At 41.2% G+C, this 27,633-nt stretch overlaps 2 protein-coding genes across 3 annotated transcripts in view; one reads left to right on the top strand and one right to left on the bottom strand.

The window, feature by feature from the left end:
• The window catches only part of cacna1da (calcium channel, voltage-dependent, L type, alpha 1D subunit, a), a 60,018-nt gene extending 36,151 nt beyond the window's left edge, over positions 1-23,867 (top strand). Inside the window, exons 21-48 of one of the 2 annotated variants that reach the window (XM_087176025.1) lie at positions 25-84; positions 1,503-1,609; positions 2,078-2,165; positions 2,267-2,374; positions 2,493-2,545; positions 2,643-2,789; positions 2,967-3,168; positions 3,529-3,687; positions 4,363-4,473; positions 5,770-5,853; positions 10,430-10,462; positions 11,461-11,589; positions 11,684-11,749; positions 11,848-11,939; positions 12,050-12,209; positions 12,624-12,751; positions 12,856-12,952; positions 13,068-13,170; positions 13,355-13,456; positions 15,105-15,238; positions 16,129-16,245; positions 16,656-17,044; positions 18,562-18,588; positions 19,262-19,390; positions 19,524-19,663; positions 20,104-20,210; positions 20,484-20,801; positions 20,969-23,867. In XM_087176025.1, coding sequence (XP_087032151.1) covers positions 25-84; positions 1,503-1,609; positions 2,078-2,165; positions 2,267-2,374; positions 2,493-2,545; positions 2,643-2,789; positions 2,967-3,168; positions 3,529-3,687; positions 4,363-4,473; positions 5,770-5,853; positions 10,430-10,462; positions 11,461-11,589; positions 11,684-11,749; positions 11,848-11,939; positions 12,050-12,209; positions 12,624-12,751; positions 12,856-12,952; positions 13,068-13,170; positions 13,355-13,456; positions 15,105-15,238; positions 16,129-16,245; positions 16,656-17,044; positions 18,562-18,588; positions 19,262-19,390; positions 19,524-19,663; positions 20,104-20,210; positions 20,484-20,801; positions 20,969-21,274 — 3,696 coding nt within the window. In that variant the 3' untranslated portion in view covers positions 21,275-23,867. The remainder of the gene's footprint in view (positions 1-24; positions 85-1,502; positions 1,610-2,077; positions 2,166-2,266; positions 2,375-2,492; positions 2,546-2,642; positions 2,790-2,966; positions 3,169-3,528; positions 3,688-4,362; positions 4,474-5,769; positions 5,854-10,429; positions 10,463-11,460; positions 11,590-11,683; positions 11,750-11,847; positions 11,940-12,049; positions 12,210-12,623; positions 12,752-12,855; positions 12,953-13,067; positions 13,171-13,354; positions 13,457-15,104; positions 15,239-16,128; positions 16,246-16,655; positions 17,045-18,561; positions 18,589-19,261; positions 19,391-19,523; positions 19,664-20,103; positions 20,211-20,483; positions 20,802-20,968) is intronic. The other variant, XM_087176026.1, reaches the window with a different exon arrangement.
• A 520-nt stretch (positions 23,868-24,387) lies between these two features.
• On the bottom strand, positions 24,388-27,256 carry LOC111660721 (parapinopsin-like). The gene is made up of 4 exons (XM_023414099.2): positions 26,797-27,256; positions 26,250-26,578; positions 25,819-26,061; positions 24,388-24,671 (listed from the first exon to the last, which is right to left on the bottom strand). The coding sequence occupies exons 1-4, from the start codon at positions 27,125-27,127 to the stop codon at positions 24,552-24,554; spliced, it is 1,023 nt and encodes a 340-aa protein (XP_023269867.1). The 5' UTR covers positions 27,128-27,256; the 3' UTR covers positions 24,388-24,551.
• Positions 27,257-27,633: the final 377 nt, after the last annotated feature.

Raw genomic sequence — 27,633 nt, 5'->3', positions numbered from 1 at the left:
TCCAAACGTCTCGTTGCCTTCCAGGTCCTAGGCTATGCAGATTATGTCTTCACTAGTATGTTTACATTTGAGATCGTATTGAAGGTAACCCCTTAAATGACAACGAGAGCCTTGCTGCATTCTCTCCTTGTGTGTCACCTGCCACTCAGTACAACCTGGCTTGTTTGTTTCCTTTCTCTTATTTACTTTTTTCTTCACGGCACCTCTTTTAAAAAGCAAAAAAAACAAAAAAAACAAAAAATAAAACAACTAATATTGGAGTTATTACTTTGCACACACTAACACAAACGCAAGATTTGTTCAAATTACACTAATCAAAGAACTCCTGTTGGGGGAAGGAAACATCACATCAACATTACATTATACTCACATGGGTGTCATGTCATTTGGGCAGTCATCGCTGAAATGATTTTCATGATGCAGATATGTAAAACATGATGCAACCCCTGGTGCAATGCAACAAAATTCAATGGGCTGTTCAGACATTTTTAAGGCATTGGCTGAAGTTGAGTTTGATGTCATCTTCGGAGGGGGGGAGAAGGGGGTGGGGGGGCATTCAAAGACGTAAAGTCAACTCCAGTCAAAGCTAACGCCATGCCTCTCGTACTGACTGCTCTTCAGATTACCCATAAAAGAGGGGGCAAAACCAACCATGTTCCTGCCGAGCATGGTTCAGTCTGCTTTCCCTGACTGAGTGCATAGAAATGTGGAGTTTATGTCTGCAGCTGCTTGGGCAAAAATCTGCCAAGACCACCGCTGTTTGACTCTTAATTCTTGACTGCTCTTAGTTAGCACTCTCCTCTCTCTGTCACTCTGCAGGGCTCCACATTTACATGCACTTGGAAAATGAATCCTTGACTTTTATTATTTGAAGAAGAGTTATTTTGGCTGGTTTTTTCTTCTCTGCTTGCTGAACTCTGAAGTTTGAATTGGGAGCTGCTTCCCCTTATTCTGAACTATTAAAGAACATAATGGAATGTGCTTTAAGATGACGGTCCACATGAATGTGACAGTAAGGCCATTTCCACTTTCCAATCTCTATAACTAGAGCTCTTGCAGGTAGTAAATATCCCTGACTTCATGGCAACAAAATGCATGTTTTATTGCCTCATTCCATAGTAGATTGTGAAATGAATGACTTACTACTACATTCATGTAGTTAAGGGCCGTGGGGGTGGCGATGGTAGATTTAGCCTCCTGTTTCACTGCTCTGAGCTCGCCACCCCGAATCAGAGTGATCTACAAGAGTGTGGAGACGTGTGTGCGCGTGTGTGCATTTGACTGCAAGGTAGTGAGTGCTGAGAATATGTTTTTCCTATTAAAATGACTGTACTGTTTGTGTGTGTGTGTGTGTGTGTGTGTGTGTGTGTGTGTGTGTGTGTGTGTGTGTGTGTGTGTGTCCTCTGTATTTGTGTGTGTATGTGTGGTGTTTGTTGAATGAAGTGTGTGTGTGTTTTTTTTTTTCTCATTTGCTCCTCTAACTTCCTCTGTCCTTTCCTCAGATGACGACATACGGAGCTTTTCTCCATAAAGGCGCATTCTGCAGGAATTACTTCAACCTTCTTGACCTGTTGGTGGTGGGAGTTTCCCTTGTCTCCTTTGGCATTCAGTGAGTAAAAAAACGCAGACGCATTTGACTCCTGACTGTTGTACACACAGCAAAGAGACAACACACTTTTAGCCCTTTTCGACCAAATGGTTCCAGGAACTATGGAGCCAAAGAAACAAAACTCTGCAGTTCCTACTACAGTAGGAATTAAAACATCCCTTTGGAGCAATCCTGTTCCTTTTCCTCGTTCCTCTAAAAAACCCTGAAGAAAAGGTAAACTTGTCTGATAAGAGATTAAAAAACAAAACATGCAATTTTCACACACAAGGAATCAGCTGTGCTGAGTTTTTTCTCTGCTGTGATGTTTGACTGGATGTAATGAACAGATTCAAAGAAGACATGCAGGTGGAAAAGGAGACTGAAAACGCTGTCTCCACATAACAGTTGACTTGCTTTATTCTCCTAACTGCTGCTCTGTGATTCACATGTGCTTTTAAGACATTATACATGTTTGTTTTCTTTGTTCAGGTCCTCAGCCATCTCAGTGGTGAAGATTCTTAGGGTCCTTCGTGTTCTTCGGCCCCTGAGGGCCATCAACAGAGCCAAAGGCCTGAAGGTGCAGCCGCATCACAAAGTCGCCAACAACCACAATCCTAGACTCTTCTGTTCACGAGGAATGCGACACTCTCTAAACATTTTTATCTCTCTGTCTTGCAGCACGTGGTGCAGTGTGTGTTTGTGGCCATCAGAACCATCGGTAACATCATGATCGTCACCACTCTGCTACAGTTCATGTTTGCCTGTATAGGGGTGCAGCTATTTAAGGTCAGCAGCCCTGAGGTTGAATTAAATCTCTATTCAGCACATGACACAAGAGATATTGAGTCAATATTTTTTTAAATATTCAGCATTCGAGGGGAAAATGTTTCGTTTTCCTCCACAGGGAAAATTCTATCGCTGCACCGATGAAGCCAAGTCCAGCCCAGAAGAGTGCAAGTTAGTTTAATTTGTCTGGTTCCTGCACAGAAAATATCTTACACTTACGTTCCGAGCCTGGGTCTTAACCTCCGTGCAACCTGTCATTTTCTCATAGGGGCACCTACATCCTGTATAAGGATGGAGATGTGAACCAGCCAACCATCCACAGACGACTGTGGCACAACAGTGAATTCAATTTTGACAACGTCCTCATGGCTATGATGGCTCTGTTCACTGTGTCCACATTTGAAGGCTGGCCTTCGTAAGAATCAAATCTTTTTCCTCCGCATGTTAAAGCTTACAAATGATATATATCAAAAGTTTTATTTCTAGACTCATTTCGTACTTTAAGTGCATTGAGAGAAATGAACAACGTTTAACGAAATTGTTGCCGTGCGGCTGCGTCACATGCTCCCTCCTTGTCTTCATATCTTCTCAGGTTACTATACAAGGCCATCGACTCCAACAGGGAGAACCTCGGCCCCATTTACAACTACCGTGTGGAGATTTCCATCTTCTTCATCATCTACATCATCATCATTGCTTTTTTTATGATGAACATCTTTGTAGGTTTTGTGATCGTCACATTTCAGGAACAAGGAGAGAAAGAGTACAAAAACTGTGAACTGGACAAGAACCAGGTCAGAGTCGTCAGCAGGTTGTGTGTGTGTGTGTGTGTGTGTGTGTGTGTGTGTGTGTGTGTGTGTTAGGTCAAAAACTAAAGAGAACTTAAGGAGAGCTTAACATATACTGATATAATATGTGGAGTTCTGAGATTTGTTTTATAGTTGGAAAATTTTAACTTATTCCTAAAAAGCCACAATGGATCTCATGACTTTATAGTAATTTGTATAAAAGGCTGTGGAATGAATTTCGTAGCAAAAAGAAGTTAATTCAGTTTACAAACGGCCCATTTGACAATTTTGATGTTAGATTCAATTTTGAGAGTATCAAGTTTGTTCTTAACTCAACATTGAAACCAATTTTCTATATATCTGCAGCGTCAGTGTGTGGAGTACGCTCTTAAGGCGCGTCCGCTGAGGAGGTACATACCTAAGAACCCGTACCAGTACAAGTTCTGGTATGTGGTGAACTCCACTGGGTTTGAGTACATCATGTTTGTGCTCATCATGCTCAACACACTCTGCCTCGCTGTACAGGTAAGAAGTCAACTTACATCCCTGAAACCAACCAGTTCTGTCAACTCAGTCTCTGTTCAAAAGAACGGGATATCGCTTGACAACGACGACAGATCAGCAATAGCAGTAATATATAATAATTTGATTGACACATTTGTTTGCTTAGTTTATTAATATTTATGTAGCTTTAAAGCAAAAGTTGAGAAAAAGTTTTTTAGTTTACATTTCATAATACTGGGTGGACATTATAGGTGATACTGTATGGTCAATTATTACTACCTCTATAATGTTTTTAAAGTTCTGAATATGTACTGGTAAATTGGTCGTTGTTTTTGATGCATTAGTCTCTCATAGAAATTTTGTTATCAGGGACTTAACACCCACCTTTCTACCTGCCATAATCACATTAGCATTTTGTGCTACTACTGTATGTAGAATTGAAAAATGTATAACTTGGTGCCCCCCAGTGGCCGCATCAAAAATGACACGTTGGCAGGCAGCAACACAAGCATATAATTAGATGGCTGAAAATATACTTGCAGAATGATTGTGAAGAATGTTATAATTGCATAAAAATATATGTAAATAGAAAGTATACATTAGCGTTTTTAATGCTTGTTCAAACATATTTACTTTTCCATCTTCCTGATTTTTATTATTTTCTGTTAACCACTCCTCTTTATCTCCTTCCTGCAGCACTATGGCCAATCAACGACATTTAACTATGTAATGGACATTCTCAATATGGTCTTCACTGCTGTCTTCACTGTGGAAATGGTTCTCAAACTCATCGCTTTCAAACCCAGGGTGAGTAGTCGAGCAGATGTCTTCACACTCAGCTACTCCCACCAGATCACAAATGCACACTAACTCAAACAGAGACTGAAAAACAGCACATATTCTTTTTGTTACATACAGTAGTTTTATTTATTGATGGAATAGTTTGACATTTAGAGAAATATTCTTATTCGCTTTCATGCAGAGTTAGGTGAGAGGATCAATATCACTCACATGTCTTTCCGTTACATTTGGAATTTTCACAGCATGCAGCCGGTTAGCTTAGCGTAGCTTAAAGAGCAAAAGTCACAGTATGTTAGTGCCAAAGGTGGATTTTGTTACCTAGCCAGGTTAGCTGTTTCCCCTCATTCCCCTCAGTCTTTATGCCAAGATAAGCTAACCAGCTCTTTGTTATCTTCATATTTAACTAACAGATATGAGAGGTATTGATCTTCTCATATAACTCTTAACAAGATCATAAAAGGGCGTATTCCCCCAAAAGTCAAAACATTCCTTTAATATAGCAGCATGTGTGAAGATGTGAAAACTCAAGATTCAGTGACTGTTTTTTTTTTCCGTTCTCACCTCGACTGTGCCACTGAACAACAGCTCTTTGTTGCGAAGAAGGACAGGATGCTAGTAAGAGACAGAGTGTGGGGTGCAGTGTGGACTTGATACTGTTTGTCAGGTTCTTGGCAGCAGTGATTTTGCATGTAATATTAGTATTACCAACAATTTGGTGTGCCTTGAGTACTCAACAACAATCTGTTAGAAATCACTGCTCTATAATCATAAGACCTCCAGCTGAAGTAGCCAGCATGGGGGTTCATGTGTTTTAAATGGCCAGCATAAGTGGATTTCAATTTCAGTGTGAGAGTAAGGACTTTTTGTTTTTCCTGATCTTACATCCAACTCGCCCACCACTCGCTCCACCACACTCAGGGCTATTTTGGGGATGCCTGGAACGTGTTCGACGCCCTGGTTGTGATTGGGAGCATAGTAGACATTGTTCTCAGTGAGATCGATGTAAGTAAGCTCAGCTACAACTAGCCTTGCTGCTCACTGACCTCTCTCTTCTTTGGCCTAGGTTTCAATGGCAGGTCTCCTATTTCTGATTGATGTCTGATTTCTCTTAACACTTTATCTCCTTTTGTCTCTCTTTTTGTCCTCCCCCGACCCTGCCATTCCATTAAAACCTCGGCCGCATTCATCCTCTTCCTCTTATTTTCTTCTCTTCCGTGATCACACGTTTCCCGCTCTTTCTCTTCATGGTCTCTCTCTTTCATTTCCATCTTTACCCTTGCGTGTTGTGTTGTGCATCAACAGCACTATTTCGCTGATGCTTGGAACACATTTGATGCCTTAATTGTTGTTGGTAGCGTCGTCGATATTGCTATCACTGAAGTGAATGTAAGTATAACTTTTTTCTGCCTTCCAAGTTGAACTGAAGCCTTACACAAAAGCCACGTGGCAATCAACAGTATTATTTGTTAACATTTTTGTGCTTTAGTACAGTGGTTCCCTATCTCTTTGGATTGAGGACCCTTAAAATGAAGCAGTGTCTGTGAGTTGTGAGCAGATCGAGGAGGAATGACTATTTTTCTCGCTCATTTTATTTTTTATTCAAAGGAGCCCTTAAAGGAGCTATTTGTAAGTTTTGCTATTGCTACATAGCTAAAGTCAACATTAACAGCTGTTTACCTACCAGTCTTGGCAAGAGCTTCAGCCATCAGTTTGTTTACAAGACGAGAGGTTTTAATACACACTCCGAGCAGCGGTACTTCATCAGGGCGGATTGGAAGCTGCAGTGATTGGACCAACCGGGCCAGAGATAGCTTGTTATCATGCTAACTTCAGAAGAAGAAAAGAAGTGATAGAAATAGAAGCAAAAAAACAAGCTTTCCACTGAGTAAACAGCTGTTAATACAAACACTGGCTATGTAGCAATAGCAAAAACGTGTGAAAGCATGTTGTAGTTTATAAACACAAATGGGAAATTAAAAAGAAAAACTCAGAAACAGATAACAATAATTTTGTGTAACCAAAATCTTTTTTCTTTAATCATCTGGTGACCCATGAACCCTTCTTGGGAACCACTTCTCTAGTGTGTTCAATTGTAGCCTACACTTTAAAATACTATGTGCTGCTATACAGAGCATGCTAAAAGTAAGCATTGTTATTTGTGGATAGGCATTCATAGTTGTTAAAGTGTCACTGGCCTTTTCTGTAGAGCTTCAGTTTGACTTTCATTTATGTCTCGTTGTTATTTGGTGCTATATCTTCACCAAACAAATCTGAAAGTCTGTCTTGGTGGGACTTTGCTTCAGCTAAATGTTTTATTGTCAGTGTGTTTTGCAGAACTGTTTGTTACAGGAATCATGACAAAATGTCTGACGAACATGCTGATTGTTAACCCCTTGGACATGGCAGTGAAAATGCGTGTCTCACACTTCTGAGGAGTGCATTTGGTTCAGAGCAGGATGATTTGTGACCTGGTTTTCTAATTCTTACTTTTGTTCATTTTGTTTCCATAGAAACTTGTAGAGGCAAGTATGGCAATGAACGAAAATGTTGTTTTGTGTGTAACCTGTTGTTTATAACAACTTTATCTTCGGGACCCCTTTACAGTGCGATGGATTAAAAACTAAATTAGTCATCTAATGTTTTATGGGCATTATTGGGCAAAAGTAGATATTTCTCATTTAGCAATATAGTAAAATATAGATTTCATGATAATTCAAAACTTATTTCAGTGTTGATTAAAGTTGCTTTCAAAATTCATGTCAAGGCTCGATAAAATAGTGGATGACTACTTCTCTACTTTTACTAACTACAAAAATGCTCCTCTCTTTATAGCTTGGCTTTGCACAAAAACACCTCAAAATGAAATATGTGCTTTGTTGTGTTGTGCTTTGAGATTAACTGGAACAAAAATGGCAAAGTGTCAGATACAAACAAACACCAGGAGTGCTGAGAGACCAAATTTCAAGTTTCTAGGGAATAGTTAGTGATGATGGTGCTTGTTATAGGTGCAGTGTACCAAAGACTCACAGCTCGGCCGGCCCCTCCTTCCCCCTCCTGAGTGCTCCCGTGTCTGAGCTGCAGTGCTTTTTTGCTGGAGTGATATTTCATGTTTTCAGTGTTTTTCTCAGTTCCAAATTGTGTGCCTGCATGAGTGTATAAACAAGCACTAACTTTGTTGAAAAGAGTGGTGGTGTGTTTAGGTTATTCATTGTTATGCATGTGTGTTTAACGTATGTATAGTATGTACTTTAAGGTGCTATAAGTGTGTGTGTGTGTGTGTGTGTGTATAGGTATATGTTTTGTGAATGTTGGGGACATGATGCTGATTTCACAAGGGCTTTCATAGTGGTTCTTGTGAGGCACCTTTCGTTTACATACCATTTACATCTGTTTGTGAACTGCATTGCATGTGGTTGTTTGTGTCCTACAGCAAACTAGATCAGATATTATGTTGTTCCATTTAATCATATATAATATCCGATCTACATTGCTTTTTAATTTTGTGATTTTTGCTGCTTGCTTGCTGTTATCCATCCCAGTCATGAGTTGTGTGGTTGTTTAGTTTCTCACCTGGCCACTGTGACATCTCCAAATGCATGCTGGGAAGCATCCACCATTCATCTTATCCCCTAACGTCCTTTCCATGTCCGCCTCTCACAGATGGCGCTTGGCCACCCACTCCATTCCCCTCCGGTCAGTTGTTTCCATAGAGCCTTGTGAAGTTTGACCTCTCTCTCTTGCCCTACCCCTTGACCCTTCCCTCCAGACAGAATGGCCCTGGAGCTCAGAGCTTGGAAATGTCCGTCCTACACAACATTAAGGACTATTTTAATATAGAATATGCGGAGCTCAATCTCTCTGTGAAATCTAAATAAAAGCTGAGTTTTTTTTATCACTAACTTTCCTTAAAGTTGTGTAGGCCACTGTGGCTTTACATGCAGCTGATGTTGTGCATCAAAACTGAGGAAAACAGATCAGTTCATGTAGTGTCCTGGATATAAATCAAAGCCTTTTTTGCTACAGAATTAAAACTTCGATTAAGCGTCAGCTACAGTCCTAAAGTTCAGGAAAAGTCTTAAGCATCCTTTCACCATACAGTTATCAGGTAAGAGTCTGTGACCAAGAATATCATCAGCAGATCCTAAAGACCTGAAAGCACATAACACTAGTGGTGGTTTGGAGTTTGAGGTTCTTTGATGATCTTGTGTTTGTGTCTCTGTGAGTGATTGTCTCTGTGTTTTGTTCTGTCTTCCTGTAGTGAGCTCTTAAAGCTCAGAATGGAGCTCTGTGTAGCGCAGGTGTGTAGACTCCAGTCAGGTGCATGAACACTACAGTGACTCTACTCTCTCCTTCTTTACGCCTCTCTGCCTGTCCTCTCTCTTCCCAGTTCAGTATGACTCAGTCTCCCTGGTTTTCTTTCCTGTCTCAGTATTGGTCTCTATCTGTGGTTTTCTCCTCCCTCTCTCGTCTTTCTCTCCTCTCTTTCTGTCGTTCATTCACCTCTTTCTGCACCAGACTGTGAGAGCGCCCTGCTATGGCAGTTTCGTTGCAGGGCACTACTGACATGCATGAGTTGCTGCATTGCTATGAATTCATCCGTGGCTCCTCATCCTCCAAATGTCTTGCGTGTGCGTGCAGTGCTTCCCCAGCAACGTGGCAATGCTGAACGCATGCTCCATCAACGCTGTGGCCAGGATTACCTAAAGAACCTCCTCAAGCTAATTCTACATTTTATAATTTCTGCTCATTCTGCACCTCATACTGACAGTTTGTGAAGTATCATGATGAGGGATTTGAGTGAAGCCATATCTGTCTGGAGTATCTCTTTGTTTTCGGTGCTGAGCCTTCTGATATTACTCTTTTCAGTGTTGAGTTCAAAAGCTCTTCCTTTTGCCGTAAAAATCACATTTATCATTTTACAGTCTAACCGTCACCACTATGATTGATGTTTCTATTTTGCACCTCTGGACTTTCTCTGTGTACAAATGCTCGCTGAAGACTGCTGATATAATTTCCTTTTAATGACTTGAACTGCAAATAAAACCTATATGGGTGTGGATATGTGTGAGCGACTGATGAAACTGAGAAATGAAATTATTTGATTATGTTTATATCTCTTTTTTTTATTTTTTTTATAGCAAGCATTTTTGTTTCTGTCACTTAAAACTGTTGATTTCAAAATAGTTGGTTTAACTGGTTGAATTATAACCCAGAGGAGAGTGAGCGTCTTACATGTGCTCCACTCCTTTGATGGACGCCATTAATGATGCATTATGCACACAATGTATGATTTTCCTCCAGTCAAGTCATTTGTTGATGTGTATTTGCCTGAATCCGAAGCCTGTATAATGAGTTACAGCAAGAGTCGAGGCTCTGTAAGAATAGCAGACGGTGCTTTAATCATGACATGAATTCACAACATTTGTTATATCAGTCAGCTAACTTCTCATTAACATTGTCTGAGGCCCGTCCAAAGACATCCCAACCATAAAATCCATTGAATCCCATCAGTAACGACCATTACACCGGGGGAGTGATAAAGTTGTCTGCCAGTCTTACGTGTTGCTACTACGTGTATTTAAGTAATTCCATGTTGTTCGTCAGTCTGACATGCACTTGTTCAGTCCTACATAGGAGTGTTTAGCCGTAATCCTGTTGTGTGGCGGTCTTTTAAAGTGTTAAGATAATGTTTTATGTCTGTCATTATATTAAGTGTAAATAGACAGTGATACATGTACAATAGGGTGTCAATAAATGTCTGTCTTTGTCATAGTTAAACAACAAGACAGTTTTGTCCCGTCAATGAGAAGAGTAGTGAGTTCGTTCTGTCTACGTCTTGACTGACGTGTGCCGGCGTTGTGTGATAAAGACTTTTCAAATGTAATGTTTACGTGTTTGGCCCAATGTGTGTGAGACCTGCGGGCTCTGTACAAGTCATTAATACAGGTCTTTGATTTTAAAGCCAACGGAGACTCCTCAGGTGGATGAATTGGGGGTAAGATGCTCCGCTCCCCCCTTGCCCCCTTCCCCCCTTACCCTGTCAGGGCCATGCCATGTTTAGATTTGCATTTCTTTGTTTGGTATTTTTCTGTTGTCTTCTACGCATCCTATGATTTATTGCTTATTTCTGTTTTGTTTACATTCTCATGATAAAGTTTTCCATTCTCTATATTTTTCTGGGTTTTTTTCTCTCTTTTTTTTGTTTTATTCATTTGCATATATTCTCAAAAAAATTGATTTTGATTTTCCTAAATGTTTGGAGTTATTTTTAAGGAGAGTGTGTCACTCAAACGTGACGCTGTGTGTCCTGTTAGGTGGGAACGGTTTTGGGCCGCTCCTCACGTTTGTACTGTTGACACTGCTACATGGTCTCTGCCACCATTCTTGTGTGGGGTAGTGACCCATGGATGACCCCTGGGATCAGGTCACCCAGCTCTGACCTGTGAACCTCCTGGCCGACCCGTTTGGGTTGGTCCCACTGTGACTCCGCATGCAGTGACTCTGGACTGAGGGTGCCATGCTTGTGCAGATTGTGTCCTGTCAAGTATGGCAAGGTTTTCTCCAGCATGCTTGCCTCCTTGCTTCCTCCCCTGTAGGTCTGTACAGTGACAGGGCTCCTGACAGTGCTTTGGATGCGGACTAACAGAAACATATCAGCTGGAGCTGCACTGCTTGACAGACTCAGTTTAATTCATATTAATCTCAGTTTCTATTAGATTTGGACCCAACGTGCAAAGTTACAGCTTTATACAATATGTGCTGGACCACGAACATGTGTTATATGCTGCCACCAGAAAACCTATTCAATTCAAGACTATGTTCACTTTTCTCTTTTGATGACATAAAGATGCAGTGCTGCTCTGTCAGCCCATATGTATCTGGTGCTGCGGTCTCAGTTCAGAACTGATCATCTCATAAAGCACAGCCAGATTCTCTGTGATCGCTGCATCCATTATTGGTCTGCTCTCCTCTGACTCCGGACTGTCTCCACAGAACACAGAGGACAGCGCTCGCATCTCCATCACCTTCTTCCGTCTGTTTCGAGTCATGCGGCTGGTCAAGCTCCTGAGCAGAGGGGAGGGCATTCGCACCCTGCTTTGGACTTTCATCAAATCCTTCCAGGTGAAGTGAAATACAATATGTCAGTGACTGAAGGAAATATTAAAGCCACTTCTATTAACCTTTATCTACTTTCTATCCTCTCTTTTCCCTGAAGGCTCTGCCATATGTTGCTCTTCTGATAGCCATGCTGTTCTTCATCTACGCTGTCATTGGCATGCAGGTTGGTAACTAAATGTGACAGAAAATATTTTTCTACTGTGTTATCCAAGTTTACAATTTTGCAGTTGTACTCATGTGGACGATATTTTTTAACTCCAGGTGTTTGGAAAGATTGCAATGGTGGACGGCACACACATCAACAGAAACAACAACTTCCAGACCTTCCCTCAGGCCGTGCTGCTTCTGTTCAGGTGTGTAAGGATGCCGGCTCAGAGGTCACGTACTGATGTTAGTGTTTAGTTTAATGGCTCTCTATTGTTGAGTGATTAATTGGTGTCTGTCGTGCCTGATTATTCCCAAGGTGTGCCACTGGAGAGGCGTGGCAGGAGATCATGTTGGCCTGTATGCCCGGGAAACTGTGTGACCCAGAGTCGGACTACAACCCCGGGGAGGAGATGACGTGTGGCAGTGGATTTGCAATAGTTTACTTCATCACCTTCTACATGCTCTGCGCCTTCTTGGTACACAATAATTCAATTCGTTATAATAGTTTTTTCTTATTTACTCTGCTTAGTATTGCATTCTGTGCTTTTCTCAAAGCATTTTTAAGATGTAGAATTCATGTCAGACTGAGTACTGTCTAACTAAACCTGACTTCTTCACCATGTTTGTTTGTTGGGGTACACGGCAGAATGTTTTTGCATTCGGACAAAATTATTATTATTATTATATTAATGCCACATTAATATACTTATACTTAATTATTGTGATTTAGTTGAAATGATTAAGTACAGAAAGGCAATATTTGCACTTTTATTCTATTGTTTTAGATTATTTTGAGCTGGATGGCTTGCAAAAAATTTGAAACACACTGATACGATACATACTTATACATACATACAATGTATATCAGGCATTTTCTTGTCCCTCTCCAGATTATTAATTTGTTTGTGGCCGTCATCATGGATAACTTTGACTATCTGACACGTGATTGGTCCATTCTTGGTCCTCACCACCTTGATGAATTCAAGAGAATTTGGTCAGAGTACGACCCAGAGGCCAAGTATGTGCTTTATTACCTGCAGTATCTGGGAATATTTCACATTCATGATCCTGCACAGTTATGTGTCAGTTAACATCTCACCTGTGTTATTTTCTCTCACGCAGAGGCAGAATTAAGCATCTGGATGTTGTAACCCTTCTGCGTCGTATTCAGCCGCCTCTCGGCTTTGGCAAACTGTGCCCTCACAGAGTGGCTTGCAAGGTCTCTTCTCCTCTTGTTTTCTAGTATTTCATTAACTAAGGTCACACAGACAAACTGATGATTTATCTGGCCTGTGTTATCATATTAAATGCCTCTATTCGCTCTCTTCTCTCAGAGGCTGGTAGCCATGAACATGCCTCTGAACAGTGACGGCACAGTCATGTTTAATGCCACTCTGTTTGCACTGGTGCGAACGGCCCTGAAGATCAAAACAGAAGGTATGAACTGAACATAAATTACATCACACTGTATTTCTACCTAAAAATTGCATAAAATACTAAGCTGATGCCTTTACTGAGCCTGTTGTTCTCTGTTACTTGTAATTATGGAGATGTGTGGATTTAAAATGGCTGTGAACTGGAGTGCTGGTTTCTCAGGGACATTTGTTTCCCTGTGGTGCAGGTAATCTAGAGCAGGCCAATGAAGAGCTGCGAGCTGTCATCAAGAAAATCTGGAAAAGAACCAGCATGAAGCTGCTGGATCAAGTGGTGCCTCCTGCTGGTGGTTAGTGGAATCGACCTGTGTCTGTCAATGAAATCTCATATACACCTCCTCGTCCTTCTGTTATAGTTTGATACACAAACCAAGCTAAAGATGTCTGCACAGAGTCACACACACACACACACTATATGTTTCCCACATGTTGTTTGCATAAAATTACAGGAAGCTCCTTCATAACTATATCCTTAAATAAAAAGCCACTCACCCACACACATACTCTCACACAAGTGAAGCTGTATCGTGCTGTTTCTGCTCTGCTCACGTTTTCCTGGTTGCCCCCTCAGCAGTGTGTTTCTTATCCATGTGTGTTTGATCCACACTCCTCCCTCCTGCCCTGGATGTTGACGGAGGCTACTGACTGTCTGCTGGGCTTTGGGCTTGCATGGCCTTTGTAGACCACTGTGCAAGTGCATGTTCTGTCTTTCTCACTAATCTCTCTCTCTCTCTCTCTCTCTCTCTCTCTCTCTCTCTTTCTCTTTCCTTCTTTATCTGTCTTCTCTCCTTCACTGACGCTGTCTGTTGTCTTAATCTCTGTCCTTTTCTCATTGCTTGAGCTTCCACAGCTTATTCTCCTCACACTTTTTTATATCTCTGTGTCCAAAACTCTGAAACACTTCAGAATATTCTGAAGCAGTTCTGTTTTAGGGTGGTGGCATGGAACTAGTGTTGCCTCTCTCTCTGATTTCTGTCCCCAGCGTGCTTGTTCAAAGTGATTCAGACCCCTGCTTCAGAATGATTCTCACGCACTCTTGCACACACTCTTAAAAAAATACTTATCATGGGACAAAATGTACATGCACAAACATGCTCATATGCAGTTTCAAGTATAGCATTAACTGACTAGCACACATAACATAAGAAAAAGGCATACATGATACAAACAGGTAAATTTACGCAAACATACTGACATGTATGATGCATAGATTTGCTTGCTTGCATGTGCTAAGGCAGTAAAGTAAATGTCATTCTTGGACGTAAAGACCAGCTCCTTGCCTCGCAACAAAAAGCATCTAAAAAACATTTGATCATAAAGGTAATTCAGTAGTATTTGTTCAAGATAAATATTACAAAAAGGTTGAGTCACTTTATCTTGCAGCATGTATGTCATTGCGCAGATTAAGTTTTTAATTTGTACTGTAGTTAGATCTTAATTCTGCTCGCTTTGTCCTTTTTTATCAGGAGCACAACACTGAGGAAGAATAGACAAAAAATTGAAAGCAGTTTCATTACCCACCGGGTCATATTACTTTAAATTTTAAAAGCAAAGATGTAATTTAGAAGATTTCAATTGGATTCTAAGTAGAAATATACACACACACACACACACACACACACACACACACACACACACAAATTGAAGACATTACAGCATACATTTGATTTTCTGCTCTTTCTGGAATACAGTGAAGGATCTCAGGTCGTGCAAATTGAGGTACAGTATATACACCATCAAGATGGATGTATATAATCTGGATTAAGTGATTTGGTTGATTGGGGTTGCCTCTGCCTCACTTGTCTGCAGTCCTGAGGTGATGAACCCAGAATTTGAAGGAGTATGGACGAGGGAGGAGAAGAGTTTCTCCTCTCTCCCACTTTACTGTGTGTAGTGACCTGCTGACACAGGAGGCATTTGTGTGGTCTGTTCACTCAGATGATGAGGTAACCGTGGGGAAGTTCTATGCCACCTTCCTGATACAGGACTACTTTAGGAAATTCAAGAAACGTAAAGAGGAAGGCCTGGTGGGTGCTCACCCCTCCCAGAACAACACAGCCATTGCTTTACAGGTGAGTCTAACGGAGTTCGCGTGTGTCTCTGAGAGTGTGTCGGTGTGTTACTTAAGAGAGAGGGGAGAGAGATTGTTGAACACTGTGTGAAAACATGGATTTACGAGCACCGTAACGTTGTTAAGTCAAGTCTGTATAATACGTGTCTTTGTACACTCCATTCAAATAGCATCACGTGTGCTAATGTTATGGTTTATGATCCAGCAGGACGTTCATAATCTTGATGTACAGTATGAATCTGTAACTGTGATTTATATGTTCCCGGTGTGTGACCTTGTTATTTGTGTCTCTGTGTCTTCTATCATATATGTTGATGTTAAGCGTGTGTCATCATCTCCAGCCATCATTTCATGTGTTTTCTGTGCATCACAACTCACTCAGCGACTCATGAAATTCACATGCAAAGCTTGTTGCCATTTCTGTTACCTTATAATGTATGATATATGGCCTCAATGTGTCACCATATATCATTGTCAGACAGTAAACATGACCAGCTTTTAGGTTATTTATAATAAAATCTTTGTGAACATTCTATTAATTTAGTTTTGTAAACCCGCAAAGGAGAGAAGGAAGAAACGTTTTTTTTTTTTTTACTGCACTCACTGAGGCATATTTGAGAGTAAGGACAGCTGGATGCTACACAAGACATTTCAGATAAATAATATTCACAGCAGGTTGCATTCAAGAGAGCACATTTGTCTGTCTTGTGTGTTCTCATCTCACACAGTCTGTCGGTACTGTAAATGTCAGGTGTTGCATACTCCAGCACAGGTGTGTGTATGCCCAGTATGTGTGATGGTTGTGACTGTATGATGCCAGTTTTCATACTGTGAGTTGTAAGATGAAGGTCCCAGCTGTAGTGCTTAGCCCTCTCATTGTCATGGTTACAGGCTGGCCTTCGCACGCTGCATGATATTGGGCCCGAAATTCGCCGAGCGATATCATGTGATCTGCAAGATGACGAACTAGTAGACTTTATTCCAGAGGAAGACGAGGAAATTTATAGGGTAAACTATTTTAATTTTACCTGACAGGAGGAATGTTTGTGGCAAAATTCACATATTGTGCTTGTAATGAAGTTATCAATTGATGCTTTTCTCTCTATAAAAGGGAATGTACTCAGAGAAACAGTATTCAGCTAAATCTGAAGTAGATGCACTGTCTCTAATCTATATTGTTACAATAAGTGGCTTATGTTTCATGTGGTTTTTTTTTGGCTTCCTAAGTTTTTCCTCCATTTCAATTCCAACAAACTACAAAGAGTGCATTCATTTTGCTCACATATGTCATATGCCATAAAACCAGCTTCTGAACTTATTTTTGTCAGCTCGCAGACTTAACATCAATAGCACATTTGTTCTGCTGTACTGTAAGAAGTAGAGGCCCTGGTGGTTTTACTATGAGCGTTCCTCCACAGCGTAATGGCGGACTCTTCGGTAACCATCTCATGAACGGCGGTCATCGGCGATCCAACGGCCACCAGACCAACGCCACACAGCGACCTCTGCAGGTGCAGCCCCCTCCTCACTACGCCCACATGGAGCAGCCGGTGGGACGCCTGTCTCGAGCCAACGCAATGTCCCACCCCAACCACCATCATCACCACCACCACCATCACCACCGCCACCACAACTCCTATGGCAAGTCTCCCAAATCCACCAACATCAACCTCAACAATGCCAACGTGTCCAGTCTGCCCAACGGAGGACACCATCGCTACTATGAGCACGCACCTCCCAATGGCTACCCAGGTCTACGCAGCTCCTACTACGACTACGACAAGCCGCGGACACCCCAGGGTCAAAGGTATCCACACACCGATCATCAGCCTTTGATCTGCTGTTGAAGTGGTTGTGCCCATTTTGTTTGGTGGTGTTTTCTGTTGAAATGTGAACTAAACATGTAAAATCACATCCCGGCGAGATATTTTCAACTCTGATTTTTGCAACGTTGAGAGAAAAACTCTTCTTTCAAGCACAGAGAAATCAATTGTAGAACAGGCGGAGATATCAGAAGAAGATTGATAGCACTCTTACATCTGTCCACTCAATATTCAACCAGGAGATTAGCTTAGCATTAAGACTGGAAGCAGGGGCAAACAGCCTGGATATGTACAAAGATAACAAAGTCTGACTGAAGCACCTCCAAAGCCAGCAGCATATCTGGTTGTTTTTGAGGTACTGAGACAGGTTAGCTGTTTCTCCTATTTCCAGTCTTTGTGCTAAGCTAAGCTAACTGTCTGCTGCAGACATGAGAGTGGTACCATCTTCTTAGTGTATTTCCCAAAATCTCGAAAGATTTAAGATTTCATGCTGTGACAGATTTTGGTCCATTTTTTTGGAGAAATATTTGGAAAAATTCTAATGATTACATTGAATTAATGTCTATCCCTAGTGGCAAGTGTTTTCCTAATAAGTCAGGCTTTTGTGCACTTTTTGTGAACAGAAATACACACAACAAACTGAGAGATTGTGGGTACAAAACTAAGCAAATTAGAAAATAGTTCATACTTAATACGTTTATACGTAGACTATCACATTGATAATGTTTTGACAGCAAGTGTATGTGTTTCAAACCATTTAGATGTGGATTATGGATTCCCCCCTCAAGTGCAAGGCTCAAAAATAAATTGGTAAACAAAAAACAATTGCACAAGTTGTAAAGTTCCTCTTGCTCCACTGTTCGCCTGAGAGGCTTTCTCAGACTTTTCATGCAGCTATCTCAGGTTGTATGTCAGCACATAACCGAGAGCTGAGGAAATTAAAAACGAAAACAATGGGATTAGTTTTTATGCGCTGAGTGTTTGCTGCAACCACGAGTCGTGAGGACATTATCAGTTGCATAAGTGTTTCTTCCCAGCCTCTTATCAAACCTTCCCGTTTCACAAACCTTTATTGTAAACCCTTCATTCCATAATGGATCACTCTAATACTGACAGTTAACTTCATGAGTGACCAATAGTACACTTATCTCCTGATTTCCCATGCTCTGTTTAGTCTGTCGCTCCAGTATTGGGCTTGTTTTTCTTTACTACCCACATAAGTATGGGAGACAATTTCATTGCTGCCACTTTACTAAAGAGAAATGATTTTTAGTTTGTTTCTTATCTTAAGAGTAGAAAATGGAATTGTCAACCATCACTGGAGTCGACGTCACGCTCTCTCCTCCTCATACATATATATGAGAATGCTGTATATGTTTCATATACTGTATGATATATATGTCACGCTCTCTCCTCCATTTTCTCTGTGTTCTTTCCTTCTCCCTTTCTTCTTCCTAACCAAAATGCTTTCTCTTGACCATCCCTCTGCTTTCTTGGACAGAAGGCGCTACTATGAGACGTATGTTAGGTATGTTGTTTTTCTAGGTTTGGCTCCAGCAGTATGTCACAACTGCAAAAGAAGGACTTTGTTTTTTTATGTTTATTTTTTTTATTTTGACTTGGTTTTGGATCGATGAATGGTTGCATCCTTGCTAAGTCAGTGTTATGAGCTATATGCTGGCCACTCATTTGTCTGGTTATTGCCTTGTGTCAATGCTTTAAAGTAAAAGGAGAGATAGCATAAATGTGAGTGGCCAGCATATTGCTGAGAGCAGCCCTGCTATATGCATGTGTCAAAGTGACGTGCTTGCTTTGAAGAAGGACCCAGAAGCTCGAAAAGAAAGAAGTGTATGAGAATGTTTTGAAAAATCGTTCAACTAGTCACCGCTAGTTCTGTTTTATGCTCCTAATGCACAGTCCTACACCCGGTTCACTTCAAGAGTCTTAACCAGAGAGAGATCTGTGTTTTGACTAACCCGATAAAGGCCGTCAAGGTGTGATGTTTAGATGACAGCGTGATGCTCTTCAGCCTAAAACTTCTGCTTGTTATCTTGGTTTAATAAGGGTGGTCAGTTGCATCGCATCCCCCCGGAGGCTTGCGTCTGCATGGCAGTGCATGGCCCTATTCCAGTGACCCCATCCCCCTCTCCGAATAGCCACAGCGTGCACGCTCTTACCCCTGTGCCCTGACTTTTCCTCAGGTCCCATGGAGGGGATGGACGCCACCCCACGATCCGCAGAGAGGAGGAGTTTGATGAGGACCGCTTCTCTGGGGAGTATTACAGTGGGGAGGAGTTTTACGAAGATGACAGTATGCTGTCAGGGGACAGGTATTAGTCTTTCTGATTGCCTGTGTAAATTCTCTTTTATCTGCCTTGTTCATTAAATTTAATCAGAAGAGTTTTGGGATAGTGCGTGTCATTCAATGTCTCCCAACAAGCCCTTTATTCGATATGTTGACAGGTATCAGAACAGTGACACGGAGTATGAGACTCCCAAAGGTTACCATCACCCTGACAGTTACTATGACGATGATGAGCAGCCTCTCTACCGCGACTCGCGCAGGTCACCAAAGAGACGGCTGCTTCCTGCCACACCTCAAGGTATTTCCTTACCTACCCGCAGAATGAGTTACATGATTACCTTGCACTGTTCATGTCTAATATAACAATGGTTAAATAAAGTATCAATTTCAAATAATGTGAAAGAAAAAAACAAAAAATTTTTGATGCAAAATGAGACACACTGTCCTGCCTGTTCTTGTGTTGCGCCTTCGTTGCTTATTGTACATCATTCTTGTGCTATTTATTCAATTATCCTATCATTGAAAAACTATAGGCTCTAGGTTAGTTATAAAGCAACTGTGTTACATATGAAACCTTGGGAGAAAAGTGTAAAGCTGTGTTTTTGTTTGCTAAATACACACCAGCTGTTTTCATTGTATGATTTATCCAGTCACCCAGTTTCATATTCCTGAGCGTTTGCAATGTTAAAGCTGTTTCCTGGACCACGTTACTCACTGGTCCACTGCTTGCTTGTTCAGGTCACAGGAGGCCATCCTTCAACTTTGAGTGTCTTCGCAGACAAAGTAGCCAGGACGAGCTTCCACATCAGCGTACTGCTCTACCACTGCACCTTATGCAGCACCAGGTAACACAGGTTGGTCTCGTTTGGACTGACCTACGTTATTATTTGACTGATTCCACCAGAGCTGTCTCAAACTTTAAGTTGAAATGAACTGATCACATTTCTTCAATAACTAAATATCACAGACATCTGTTGAATCAAGGTAACTACTGTTGTGAAACAGCAGGAAACTGAACTGCTTACATGCTCCTAGAGTATACAAGTACAATACTCCCAACGTCCTCTGATGCAGCTCTGTATAACGCTTGTATTCCTGGGTCTCTCCTTCCCTGTCAGGTAATGGCTGTAGCAGGCCTGGACTCCAGCAGAGCCCACCGCCTCTCCCCGACCCGCTCCACTCGCTCCTGGGCGACTCCCCCTGCCACCCCGGCCAGTAAAGACCAGTCACCATACTACACCCCTCTCATCCGTGTGGACCAGCAGCACAGGGGGAGTACTGCTAGCAGCCATGTGTCTGTGCGCAAGAGCTCCTGGTACACAGATGACCCCGAGTACTCTCAGAGGACGTACTCACCTGTCCACCTGCAGGTGCCACCTGAGTTCCATAACCAGTACCACCAGAAGAGAGGCAGCGCAACCAGCCTGGTGGAAGCGGTGAGTTTCAGGCTATTTGGTGACAAAGGGAAGGGAGAGGTATCCCTGACCAGATCATTTGATGTATCCAGCTGTCAAAACAAAATTTTGCAAGCAAGAAAAGCAAAACAAGAGTCTGAAATTCACATATTACATAACATATTTTTTCTTTACATACTGTTGAGCAGGTTTTGATATCAGAGGGGCTTGGGAGATACGCCAAGGATCCCAAGTTCGTCGCTGCCACAAAGCATGAGATAGCAGATGCATGTGAGATGACGATAGACGAAATGGAGAGTGCCGCCAGCCACCTACTGAACGGAGGGATGGCCCCGGGCGTCAACGGGGTCAACGTGTTTCCCCTTCTGACTCCAAGGGACTATGAACTGCAGGACACCGCAGCCAGCTACAGCGACGAGGAGCCAGAGACAGAACCCAGAGCTCCTTATGAGGAGGACCTGGCAGATGAGATGATCTGCATCACAACTTTATAGCACTGGCTGGAGAAATCTGCAAATTAGAACCAGTGTCAGACTACAACCAGTGAAAATAAAAAAGAAATGCATCTGTTGGCTCCGACCAAAAGAAGTGCCTTTTACATTGAAGAGAAAAGGCATACAGAAGAGAGACACATTAGTCCCGTTCATTTAATTGTTCTCCACCTGCCAGCAAACGGAGGTCACAGCACAGAGCCACATACCATCCCGGCTGTGCACAGAGGGACTGACTGGACCCTCCTGTCAAAGGCCTTGACCTGGAGGTGACACACAGGTTCAGCCTGCAGCCGATCAGAGACGAGGACAGTGATGCCAGTGAAAGATGGACCAATTGGCAAAGGTGTGAGATACTCTAAAGGGCGGGTCTTTAAGGGTGATGACAATCAGATGTACGATGTCATTACCTCAGTCACTTTATTAAGGTTCGGCATATCATGCAAGTTTTCAATGCAAGCATAGGAAGGCATATCTCCTCCCTTAGTCGTTAGAATAACTTGATCCCTTTGTTGTTAGAACAGATCGTTTAATGATTGCTACAGCTGAGTCAAAAAGTGAAGAGCACCAGTAGAGTTGTACCAGATTATGCAGGAACTAACTGTCCTACTTATAGCATCATTCAACTTGAGATATGTACTTTTGAAGCGACAAAAGCATTTGTGATAAATGCACTAGCAGGCAGGTTATTTTAAATTTTAGAATAGCCTGATTAATATTTCATAGTTGATATGCTGTAAATTGTATTATATAACAAAAGAAACTTTGTAAAGAGATATTATATATTTTGTAATTATGTATCATTTAAAAGATCAGCAATATGGACCCTTGTGACTCCTGTTATGCTATAAAAGCAGACTTGCATTATTTTATTAAGTACAATATTCTGATATTTGTTTGCCTTTTATTTCTTTGCTAATATGCACCCTTTATTTTGCCTATGAAACAGCATTTTTAAGAGGTTCTGCTTGTGTGATAACACTACTGCACAGGATATGCAAATGGCTTTGATTTCTCAGCATAGGAGTACATGTGTTACTTCATCAAACCAACACCAGTTGCATAAGGTTAAGCCCCCTTTAAAGGAGCATTTTTAGAAGGCAAGCCTCAAGGATCCAGTGCCGAAATTTTATACAGATGTGATGAACACATTTGTTTGCATATTTTGTGCAGGGCATGCACAAGAATTTAAAATGCATAGTGCATTAACAATGCTGCTTTTTTAGTTGGTTTCAGAGTCAAACCTAGGTTCCGTCAGCCCCTACTGAAATGCCTTTTTGCTGCTGAAAGAACGAAAAATGATAGATGGTAATAACAGGGATAAATTAATATTTCTCATAGCTCATGCTGGGATTTTCCATGACATACACTACTCTTTGTTGATCATGGTGTGATTCCATTAAACCTTTGTACTGAATCTTCGCAGTCACATCTTAGTCTTCATGTAGTGTGCGAGGGCTCGGAGCCTGTGGTGGCAGGAGACAAATGCACACATCCAAAGGTCAGAAACAGACGATGCAGACATTCGTTGTAAGTGGAAGGACAGAATGTGTCCTGGTGTCAGGATGCTGGAGAGAGGCTAAGCAATACTAAACCCCCCGCCCCTTTTCTCTCTCAGCCTGCCTGGTTCCTGCATACAGTATACCTCGTTAGGCACCGGTGACAACATATCATTGTCTCAACTTATCTGTCCGTCGCAGCGTCCCACAGTGGAGTCTCACAGAGATTAAGTAGAGTTGAACCTGGACTTTGTGTTTTTTTATTTTTTTTTCTCTAATCATGTTTATTAATGAGACCAGAAGGGTAAACTCGCCCTTCTGGATGCATGAAAAGAAGCAAGTGATGCCCACCAGTTTGAACACAAACTACAAAATATCTTTCTGTTTTTATCAGTTATCATTTATTGATCTGTCACGATAAGGATACTGGACAAAAAAAAACTGAAATGGGCTTTTTCAGGCATTACCATGGAGAGTTTGAATTAGCACCAAGGATATATAGGGTAAATGTGATCTGTTGTTCATGAGTGTTTGATTTGTAGGCGAGTGCGTACTGTACTCTAATTCAACCGAACACTGTCATGAAAATGTAGGTTTTCCATTTTGTGTGCACATTGAAAGGGCTCTTTGAATTGTTTGTGAGTAAAAAAGTGTGTTCTAGTCCTTTTGTTGATGAACCGTCATATAAAAGGACCAATGCACATAACAGGCACATTGTACTATTCGTAGCAATTACAGTACTGATGAACTGAAGATATGCATTATTTTGTAAACACTTTTAAAAGTTGTGTTAAACTAAAGATGAAAAGAACTTACTTTTACCTCATGTCAGGGATTCCTGAAAAAAAAGAAAAATAATGATTTGGTTCAGTCTATACCAATGGTATTTAAATATTAGCACATAGCTGTTTGTCTTTGCACAAGTAACTGTATAGTGCTATCGTTTCTCCTTTTTCTAAACAGATTTGTGTATTAAGGTGAGACAATTTTGTACTTTTTGTGACTGTGTGTATGGTTTAGTGGAATCTATATTTGTCATTTACACCTCACCTTACAATGCTGGGAATGAAAGAGTATTAAAAAATATTTTCAAGGTGCACTGTTCCTCTGTTCATGGGTAGGGAAAAAAAAAATTAAATGGTAAAGTACCAGTTTACAGAGAAACACATATTGATTTGAACATTTCTATTAGTTTTCTTCATATTGTTATGATTATAATTACTATAACAACTATTAATGTTCTGAAAGCTGTATTTAAATAGAAGATAATGTAAAATATGTACAAAAGTATGGAAAGACCCATGGTAATGTTCTCTACTTGAAAGTCTTGATATTTGCTCCTTAATGTTTTTATTCAGTAAACATAATTTCTCTTAGTAGCAAATGCTTTACTATAACCCTCTAGGTTTTGTATCAATACATTTTTTTGTATTTTTCATTTTATTTTGGCCTTGACTTTATTTGAATCAATACTGATATTTTATTTTCTATTGATCATCATTGAATAAACTTATGCTGAATAACTGTTCTCATTTATTTGTATTCTGCACTTTTTAGAAAGCAAATAGACACTGGACACTTTTCACGAGCTTGTACTGAAACCATTATAGATGAGATCTTCATATATTAAAACAACATCTCAATTGAAAAAACACAAACATTCAAGCACTGTGGTCATTGTAGATCGTCGATGTCTGTGTAGCAGGTGACAAAAAGGATGTATAAACTGAATCATACATATTTCACACATGTTAATGGATGGTTGTAGGTATGTGTACACTTCAGGCGGGAGATACTTTGTTGATTGTAGTAGTCTCTACAGTCGTTGCTGTTTCTGAAGTGTCATCGTCCTCCCTGGGCTCCTTCCCACACAGCAGGAAGGCCACAGCGTATTTTTGGAACTATAGAAAACAGAATGAAACAGAACATAATAAGTTCAGCCCGAACAAGCTGTAATTTTCTTCTTCTTTTCCATGCGTTAATAAACATAATAATATAATAAATACACTGAAACAATTTTATATTAGGGAGAGCTTTAGAAAACTTGTTTTGTGCATGTGAAATCTACCTATTATGATTATGAAATTTACAAAAATCACAGTTGTGTGCAACGGTTATTGTTTCTTGAAGCACAGTGCATTGGGAAATGACCCTTTACATTTGGAGCATACAAACTGAAATATCACATTGACATAAGTGTTCAGACTCTTTGCTATGGCACTCGAAATGTAGCTCAGGTGTCTCCCATTTCTCTTGATCATCTCTGAGATGTTGCTAGACCTTGACTGAGCGCACCTGTGGTCAATTCAGCTGATTGGCCGTGCTTTGGAGAGGCACACACCTGTCTATATAAGGTCATGAGGAGGAAGGAAATGCCTGCGGAACTCAGACGGGAAAGTTTTCTCTCAGCTTTTTGCAACTTCCACAGTTCACCTTAATTGCCATTTCTTAATGTTGTTTCAGACAGTAGATATTTTCAAAGCACTTAGATTTATCATCAGCTGACAATTCCTAATAACAGTTCTTGACTTGCCTCATGAGTCCCAACAAGTTAATGAAGTTCAGAGTGTTTTACAAGTAGAAGGGAGCCCACACTTTTGCACATGCTGTTTATATATTTATTTATTTTCCTATTTTTTTCTAATTAATAAATAAAAAGTCACAGTGAATTAACATTTGGAGAATTTTGATGTGTGTTTGCTGCATGGGTTGCACTTAAAAAACATGTAATTTGCCCAGGTGTGTCCAAACCTTTGCACACAGCTGTATATATAAGTAGTTATGATTTTAGATCAAATCTCAGAAGAGTTCCCTGCGACATTAACATTAATTCCTGTGCTGTACTGAAAGATATTCAGTAAAGCACCTGTACTGAATGTCTTTTCTAAGAAAAGGTACTATACTGTCTTTAAATAACACTAGATGGTGCTGATGCCCTGAAAGAGCGGAAATATCTCATTCATAAGTTTTCCCCCTACAATTTATCATATACTTTATCATATCTGGATGGCCTCCATTATAAAAATAACCCGGATGGTTTTGCAGTACCTGTTTGTTGAGGTAGATGTAGATGATAGGATTGTACACAGTGCTGCTCTTGGCCAGGTAGACAGGCACTGTGCCCACCAGTGGGTGAATTTCCACATCAGGGTTGTAGACCACCAGCATGGCCAGGGAGGCATAAGGCAACCAACTGATCAGAAATGTCAGGACCATCAGAATCACCATGAGTGCCACCTTCATCTCTCCCTTAGCTACTGCACCGCCTTCCACACAAGCCATCTTTGATACCTGTAGCACAGAATGAAAACAGAATACAACAATGTAAAAAATAGTCTGTTACAAGTCAAAATCTAGGAGAGAAGAAGAGACAAAGTTCTGCTACACAACTATTCAAACTTTTCTATAATATTTGTCTTTTTGTAAATTATTAGATCATTTGAGCTGCGTGCCAAAGAGCCAAGCGTATAAATGCTCACCTGGTGTAATGTCCACATTAGTTTTGTGTAGGATGCCAGGATAATGGCAAAAGGAAATGCAAAACATACTGCAAAATAAGCCGTGATGTAGGAGACATTTAGAGGGTCTCGGTTGTGCCAGTCTGGTGCACAGGACGTCCCGACCCCCTCCAGCTCATACCTGCCCCAGCCAAACAGGGGAGGTAAGTTCCATGTGAGGGACCACAGCCAGGACACAGCGATACCTCCGACCGCATGCTTCTTTTGGAAGGTTATTTGCCCCAAGGGCTTACACACAACAAACATCCTCTCCACTGCGATCAGAGCAACTGTGCACAGGGATGTGATGCCTGCGGAAATGAATGAATATTGTAATATGAGAACATTATGCAAGCACAATGATTAAAGGGTTATTTTTCTTTTTTACTAAAAACTAAAAACACATTTTCTGTGAACATTAAATGATCAGTCACATCTTAATTTACACAAGGAAGTGTGCAGATGTTTCACCATAACTCTGTATTTAAAAGAACTACTCAACCTAAGCTGTTCTGCTCTTTTCACTCACCAAACAAGGACACCGCAAAGCCCTCCATAACGCAGCCCGTTCTTCCCAGGGAGAAGTACCCCTGGGCGTTGTTGATGACAGACAGCACCCCTCCGGTCATGGCTGTGCCCAGGTCAGCCACAGCCATGTTCACCAGAGCGTAGTTGAGAGGCTGCCTCAGCTGCTTGTGCATGAGGGACACAATAATCACTGTAGCATTGAGTATGATGGCTGGACCAGTGAAAACAGCCATAATGATGGAGAGAATAATGAAGCCAGTGCGTGACAGAGGGGGCTCCCCCTGTGGGTGCTGGTAGGAAGAAGCATTTGACAGAAACACAGCTGGTTCCATGGATGCAAAAACTTTTTAGGTCAGATAGTTTCTTCTTCACCTGGAGCTTCTGGGTTGTTCAATATCTCAACACTCGAGTGTGACAGCTCGAGTGTGAGATTAGATGCCTACAGTCTAAGAAGATCTCTGGATCTGGACTTACCAAAGAGTAATTCCTGCAAATGATGATCCTTGATCCCTCACCTTTTGCTTGATTGTGAAGGCACTTAAAGAGGATGACTCCCCAGTGCTCTTCACTGGGATCAGTCCACTGAGCAAGTGCAAAAAAACCCAATAAACCCTCCTGACCACTCCTACCTCACAGGGGGGGGGGGGGGGGGGGGGTAAAGAAGCTGCTATTTTAGCTCTATGATAAATGTTCAGAGGAAGCGTGTCATAACACATAGCATCTACTGTAGAGATTGATGGGGGCCGATTATGTGTTTTTGGTCTTTTTTCTCACCGTCTGTCTTTCTGTCACTGTCTCTTTTCTTCCCTTATACAACCAAGGGGTCAGTGAAAGTTTA

Source organism: Seriola lalandi, unplaced genomic scaffold (assembly GCF_002814215.2).
Source record: "Seriola lalandi dorsalis isolate HSWRI2012SDOR001 ecotype SW California unplaced genomic scaffold, Sedor1 jcf7180002054522, whole genome shotgun sequence".
NCBI lineage: Eukaryota > Metazoa > Chordata > Actinopteri > Carangiformes > Carangidae > Seriola > Seriola lalandi.
Note: the sequence above shows the minus strand (reverse complement) of the source record. Positions and strands in the feature narration are given on the sequence as shown.